The sequence below is a fragment of the Pungitius pungitius genome, chromosome 9 (assembly GCF_949316345.1).
Source record: "Pungitius pungitius chromosome 9, fPunPun2.1, whole genome shotgun sequence".
In the NCBI taxonomy this organism is placed as follows: Eukaryota; Metazoa; Chordata; class Actinopteri; order Perciformes; family Gasterosteidae; genus Pungitius; species Pungitius pungitius.
This window is the reverse complement of record NC_084908.1, coordinates 14673861-14681324: the sequence shown is the minus strand read 5'-3', so window position 1 is coordinate 14681324 and position 7464 is coordinate 14673861. Positions and strand designations below refer to the sequence as shown.

The 7464-nt window shown below is 46.0% G+C and overlaps 1 protein-coding gene across 1 annotated transcript; it reads left to right on the top strand.

The window, feature by feature from the left end:
* Nucleotides 1-4913: 4913 nt before the first annotated feature.
* cdkn2a/b (cyclin-dependent kinase inhibitor 2A/B (p15, inhibits CDK4)) lies at nt 4914-7424 on the top strand. Its single transcript, XM_037471419.2, has 3 exons — nt 4914-5080; nt 5169-5340; nt 6507-7424. Exons 1-3 carry the CDS (start codon nt 5016-5018, stop codon nt 6768-6770), a joined length of 501 nt encoding a protein of 166 aa, XP_037327316.2. The 5' UTR covers nt 4914-5015; the 3' UTR covers nt 6771-7424.
* Nucleotides 7425-7464: the final 40 nt, after the last annotated feature.

The following is a 7464-nucleotide window of genomic DNA, read 5'->3' as shown; positions in this document are numbered from 1 at the left end:
TTCAGCACCTCAAGACCCGATTCACCACGGCTCCCATCCTCATAATGCCGGACTCCCGACGTCAGTTCGTGGTAGAGGTGGACGCCTCAAACGAGGGGGTCGGAGCGGTCCTGTCCCAGCGGTCTGAGCAGGATGGGAAGATGCATCCATGTGCCTTCATGTCACGCCGCTTGTCCAAAGCCGAGCGGAATTACGACGTGGGCAACCGGGAGTTATTGGCGGTCAAGCTGGCCTTGGAGGAATGGAGGCACTGGCTCGAGGGCGCTGATCATCCCTTTATAGTCTGGACAGACCACAGGAATCTTGAGTATATCCGAGGGGCCAAGAGGATGAATTCACGCCAGGCAAGGTGGGGACTGTTCTTTAACCGTTTTTCTTTCTCCCTCTCTTACAGGCCGGGGTCTCAGAACGTCAAGCCCGACGCTCTGTCTCGTCTTTACGATCCCGAGCCTGCTGCCAAAGAACCAGAGCCGATCCTTCCACGGTCCTGTGTGGTTGGAGCATTGGTTTGGCAGATAGAAAAGGAGGTCAAGCAAGCCAACGGTGTGAGTCCGCCACCTAGTGGGTGCCCTGAGAACCGATTGTTTGTCCCAGTTGAGCTGCGCCCACAGGTGATCCACTGGGCTCACACCTCGCTGCTTTCCTGCCATCCGGGGGTTCGACGAACTGTGTTTGCCATCTCACGGAGATTCTGGTGGCGGTCCATGGAGAAGGACGTTCAGGAGTACGTCGGGGCTTGCTCGGTCTGCGCCAGGAATAAGTCGTCTTCCGGGTTGCGCATGGGACTTCTACAGCCGCTGTCCATCCCGTCCAGACCGTGGTCCGACATCTCCATGGATTTCGTCACGGGGCTCCCGGTCTCTCAAGGTAATACCACAATCCTCACAGTGGTGGATCGTTTCTCCAAGATGGCACATTTCATAGCCTTGCCAGGATTACCCTCAGCCAAAGAGACTGCAGAAATAATGCTGAACCAGGTCTTCAGAATCCACGGCTTTCCGAAAGATATTGTTTCAGATCGGGGGCCCCAGTTCGTGTCACGGTTCTGGAAGGCGTTTTGCCAACTGATTGCGGCTACATCCAGTCTCACGTCAGGCTATCACCCGGAGGCCAATGGACAAGCTGAACGGGTGAACCAGCAGCTAGAGACCTCTCTCCGATGTCTGGTGTCCCAGAAACCCTCGACATGGAGCCAGCACCTGGTCTGGGCTGAATACGCCCATAACACCCTGCCTTCCTCAGCCACCGGGTTCACGCCTTTCAAGTGTGCCCATGGGTACGACCCCCCGGTCTTTCCGGACCTGGAACCGGAGGTGTCGGTGCCGTCAGCCCGCGCCATGATTCGTCGCTGTCGGAGGATCTGGGCCGCCGCACGACAGCTCCTTATCCGACAGGGGGACCGGGTCAAGAGGGCAGCAGACCGGAAAAGACGCCCGGCCCCAAAGTACCAGCCAGGCCAGAGAGTGTGGCTCTCAACCAAGAACCTTCGACTCAAGGGAATCTCAGGGAAATTGGCACCACGCTTCGCGGGTCCATTCCCGCTCGACAAAGTGATTGGTCCTGCAGCAGTCCGCCTTCGCCTGCCCCGGTCTCTCCGCGTCCATCCGACCTTTCATGTCGGCCAGGTCAAGCCAGCCAAGGAGAGCCCCATGGTTCCACCTACCCCGCCTCCCCCCCCCCCGGTCATGGTAGACGGGGGTCCCGTCTACAAGGTCAAGGAGCTGCTGGCGGTGCGCAATCGGGGTCGCGGCAAGCAGTACCTGGTGGACTGGGAAGGGTACGGGCCGGAGGCACGGCAATGGGTCCCGTCCCGATTCATAATGGATCGTTCCCTCATAGCGGACCTGATGAGGGCTCGCCCTGACCCGCCTGGGCCGTCAGGTGTCGGCCCTTAGGGGGGGGGTACTGTAACACCGGTGTGTTGGTCTTGTCATTTCCTGTCTTATGTTGAAAGTCTGTTCCCTCCTCTCGTTTCAGGTCGCTTGCCCTTCCTCTCGTATCACCTGTCCAATTACCCGGATCCCTGATTGTGTCCACCTGTTTCTCATTATCCTCATGTGTTTATTAGTCAGCGTCTTCCCTCGTCTTGTGCCGAAGCGTTATCGTTCCCATCGACTTCGCCAAAGCCATTCTCGCCACGATCACGCCAAGATTAAGTCAAGATTATTGTTGCCTGTTGTTTGATCTTAGTTTTTGTAGACCGAGTTATTTCCTCCGGACGGAGTGATTTTGAGTTTGTTATATTTCCCCTCCCCTTCTTGAGGGGCCGTTTGCCCAAGAAGTACTTTCGTTAATTATTAAATAAACCCCTTTTTTGAATCCTCTGCATTTGAGTCCTGCCTTCCATCAGCCGGCCTGACATGTTTGGTCCTTGGTGCACTTTGTAGCAACACACACATTTATGACAGCCGCAGACGTCACACCAGCACGGCCCACAGGCTGGCCACATGTGCAGGTTTGATTAAGCAAGGGACATAATGGTCTCACATTAATCCTACACCACGTGTCAAGACTAAACTTCCTCAGTCTCACCACTGTCACCCGTCATTGAATCTGATGACACATCATTGCTGGTCTGATACAGAGGATTAGTGAGCACCCATTATTCCACGGATGACAAACAATCAGTGTTTCAATACTCATCTCAGCCAACACGCGTGTCATTTATTGATAACTTACCAGACCCATTCCTGACAGAGGACACTTGTCTCCTCTTGCATTCAAAAGAAAATACTTGATTCACAGCAGTGGTTTTTCAGGTTGGACAATGGAGAAGCATGACATTGTAGTTTCACTATGACTTGTCCAACAGTTTCAGTTATTACAGCTTTATTGTGCTAAACAAGTAGCTGCTGTCTCTTCCATCGCGGAGACAGAACGCCATTCTAGTCCTTTCGTGAAAGGCCTCCATTCAGATGATGCATTTAGTCCCCTTATATTAAACAATATATAGCAAACTATAGTTGCATAAACTCTGCCCTGTTAAAATCTATTCCTGTCAGCTAGACCCAAAACGTGACCCACAAGATTACCTAATTAACCTAAAATATTTATTTTATATATATTTATATTTAAACGGTCGGGTTTTAGCTTTTTTTTCCTTAGGTTTAGCCAAGAAAGAGTGTAGATTCCTAACAAAGCAATACATAATCTACAACAATACTGCCGCCTCATGAGCACCTGATCGACATTAAGATCTAACATTAAATAGCAGGCTGACGACAGCGGAAATGAACAGACGATAAATAGGTCAACAGCCAGGCCAAAAGTAAACCAACCAGAGATTAACATTAAACCGCCAAGCAGTTTTTTAAAAAACACATCCTCATGCCAGAAAATTAATCCGACTGATCTAAATACAAAGAAAACACATAATGACACATAATTAAATAAATTGGCATAAACGTAGAGATCAACCCTACCTTGGATGGCTTGTGGGGGAGGCCGTGACACTAAGAAGGTGATTTAATCTGTTAGGTTACTCGGAGTACTGTCAAAGAAAATATTCTCTCCGCGGCTGAAATGTCATTGCAATGACCCGTAGGAATGAATTAATTTTCAGAAAATTACCTTGAGGAAAACAGTCAAGTGCATCCACAATGGAAGAACGGGTGTATTTCTTCCATTTTAAAACAAAGAAGTTGCCTTCTGCCTCGGATTGACTGGCGATGAAGTCGAGTGGGTCGGAGTTGCCGCTGGCACGATGGCGGCGGTTCCTTCCCCTGTTGGTTAAACGTTAGCTTCATTTGAGCTAGCGCTAGTTAGCCAAATCCTCACTTCCTTTGTTCCGAGTCCTTTTGGTCACCAAACCGCAGTTTCTGGAAATATCTCGCTATGCTTTGCCGTGTTAATTGTACAAGCGAGTGAGTTAGTCGAGTTTATGGAACCAAAGAGTTTGAATATATCTCAATGTCGAACAAACGGTAACTCTGCTAAGCACACTACTGCTCCCGCTCAGGGGTCATAGTTCAACCCCGCCCACACACATCATCCCGGCGTTTGATTGGCCATGACATTACATTACGTGTCATTTAGCTGACGCTTTTATCCAAAGCGACTTTCAATAAGTGCATTTCCAGTAAACGGATACAAACCCAGAAGAACAAAAAACAAAAAAGTGCAATTTCATCAAATAAGCCGATTTACAACTTGATATAGATAAGAGGCATTATAAGTACACTTAAAGTGATACCATTAGTTTAGTTTTTTAGTGGAGGTATAGTATGAAGAGGTGCTTTTAGTTTGCGGCGGTGAAATACCAATGACATATAGTATATAGTACAACACATATTTCCAAAAGCCAAAAATAGAAAATATGTACACATCGGTATTGGTCAACAAGGTCAGAATTAATCACAATGAACCATTAATACCACGGAGACCCCTTGTCACACACCAGACACAAAACAATAAAACAATCACGAACTACATCAAGGTAGCCGTCGTGGAGTTTTTGCTCATATTGCGAGAGATGCTACGTAGTTGCTGCGCTGGTTTAAAGGATTACGGTTTGTCTCCTTTCAACTACCGTATAACCCATATATGTGCGCAAGCGCACTAGACTACCGTAACACATATCACATGATGATCATCCTCAGCTGAAGCTGAAGCTGAGTTTCCCAATATATATATATATATATATATATATATATATATATATATACATATATAATGTGTGTGTGTATTTATATATGTGTGTGTATTTATTTATATGTCGGTATACTCCATGTACATATACAAATATTACTATGTATATATTACATAATAATAGTAATATACTTTAAGACTTTAGTGGCAGCATGAAGCAGAAACAGCAGCTATCGTTTTTGTCGTCGGACCGAGTTGGTTTCCATCATTGGTTGATTTATTTGCATATATTTACAACGTGACGGTCGTAGCAGAGCGCAGGCGCGTGAACGCACCACTGCGGTAAAACAAAAAAAAACACTGACGTCATCCGTTGAGAAAAAAAAAAACCCGAAGCAAGCCAAGACGGGCACCTCGCTGGACAGGCGATGCACACCGTAACTCACCCGAACCGAGACGAACTGCGGCCGGGACGGACCGGACGGGCACACGGGTACAAACCGCCAAACATCAACAACGAGCTTGCAAACGATTCCACTCGCGCTTCTCTGGCTTCCTCAATTCCTCGCACCTGTCAATAGGACACGAAGTGACAGATTCCCGGACGTTGACGCTGCAGGATCTCTGGACATGACCCTGGAGGATGAACTGACAACGGCCGCAGCGACGGGAAACACGGCCGAGGTGACGACTCTCCTGCAGGATGGGGCTTCTGTTAACGGGGCGAACCGCTTTGGACGAACCGCTTTACAGGTCGGTGTCAGACGCGCTCCGCCCGACGACCGAACGCCTATTTTCGCACTTAAATGTGTTTCAAGAACCGAGTTAATATAGTTAGTACACCTTTTTTTTAATGGTCACATATATTATGAATATGGGAAGCATTTCAAACTGGATATTTATCCTTTATTTAGCCTGCTGGAAAAGAAAACAGCGGAAAAACGATGTAATGTGACGCCGTTGCGTGAATCTTTGTGGATTTGTAGATCAAACCTCGATACAAACTTGTATGGAGGAACCAACACTATTGGTGTTCACTATTAATGTAACATTTGTCATCATCAGGCTATATGAAATGAAACCAAAACTCGAATTGCAACAGACGTGCATGTTGTTACTTTGGATTTTTCGTTATCACGACAGCCTTTACGCGTTTGGTTTACAACCAGTTTATGGCGCGTTAGTATTGCGTTAAAAGTAGATAATAGTTATATCAACTATATTCATTCGCATGCGAATGGAGGGTGTCCTGCGTGACGTGGTTAATGTATAACATGTCACACAGGTTATACATTCAACACAGTGGTTCAGTAGATCTTGGTATGAATGATAACATTTACTCATAAAAAATGAGGATACATAATTACAAACAAACACCAAGTAACACATTAAATAAAAGGTCATATTTTTAAGTAAAAGCACTAAATAAACTATTTCTTGTAAAATGTAAAAGGAATCAACGTAATAATTACAGGGCCAAAAAGTCATTCTTTTTTCAGTGCAAGCAGTGTTAAACTCTTCAGCGTTAAATCCATTAGGCCTCTCAGTGTGCAGACGTGTGCAGAGTGACGTGCCGTCGCCGAGAGGAATACGTAAACTCTCCCGTGATCCCTACAATTTGCATTCAAGAGGAAAACGAAAACAAAACAAGTGCAGAGCTTTTAAAAATGACTGCTCGTGACGGATTGTGTTTTTTTTATTATACCCGCATTGTGTTGAACCCGCTTCAGTGGCTCATCTTTCTATTAAATAATCAGAATGCAGGCACATTGGGACTATAATCTCGAGCTTATTTTCATCGTTGAGGTTTTACGGTCCTTGAGCCATTTCAACAAGTTTTTACATGATTTTTACAACGTCTTTACGGCCAAATAAAATCCAAATGAGATGCGAACTCACGGTTATTTATGTCTCTAAAGGTGATGATGATGGGCAGCTCGCAGGTGGCTCAGGTTTTACTGAAGCACGGGGCGGACCCCAACGTGACGGACAGGAGCTCCGGGGCCACGCCGCTGCACGACGCCGCCCGGACGGGCTTTCTGGACACCGTGCGGCTGTTGGTTGAATTCGGGGCCGACCCACGGGCCAGAGACTATAGACAATGTCAGCCGGTGGATTTGGCCAGGGCGAATAACGACGTCGATGTGGTGAATTTTCTGCAGTCTCTGTCGAATGGTCAGTGACGAAATGCTTTTCATGTTCAGAGTGGGGACTCTGAGAGAAACGGGGCCCGAGGAGGCCTGCAGCCTAAAGGATGCAACACTTTATATTTATGAGTCATATTTTTAGCTGTCGTTTGGCGTCGTTAATTTATTCGTTAACGAAGGCAAGGTTGTCTCAAACAATTGTGCATCTTGCTTCATCTTCCCCTGTAAAAAGCAAATAAGACACTTTGCCTTTTTGCCATTTCACTAATGTTCAGTAATTTGTATTATTTAAAATACGGTCGATTCTGGTTTTCTTCGTAAACCATATGAGATTGCGCTGTTTTGAATATCTTTCCATGTCAAATATTTAACGAAAGCCATTCAAATGTTTTGCTCATTGAACATTAGTATCTAATAGATACAGTGTTCTGTAAACACTATCGTTATTGTGCAGAAAAAAAGTCGGACTTCCTGTTTGTACAATTGATATTCAGAACTCGGTCGTTATGCACTTTAATTAAATTAAATATTTAATGTTTTAATGTATGCGCAGGAGAGACGCATGCTTGACATTGGAAAGTTCCAAGACAAATCAAATTTAAAATGTTTTTAAAACAAGCGAATATTGTTTGAATGCAGGTTAAATGAAGAAGTTGTAACTAAACTAATAAAGAAGTAGGTTGACACGCAGTAGTCTTTTGTGTAAAATGAATACAAATGACCGGTTAAC

Excerpts from the sequence above, each read along its gene's own strand:
- cdkn2a/b (XM_037471419.2), top strand. The coding sequence starts at position 5,016 with ATGCACACCGTAACTCACCCGAACCGAGACGAACTGCGGCCGGGACGG. Across the intron at positions 5,081-5,168 it reads CGGACCGGACGGGCACACGG|GACACGAAGTGACAGATTCC; the intron begins GTACAAACCGCC and ends ACCTGTCAATAG. Across the intron at positions 5,341-6,506 it reads TTGGACGAACCGCTTTACAG|GTGATGATGATGGGCAGCTC; the intron begins GTCGGTGTCAGA and ends ATGTCTCTAAAG.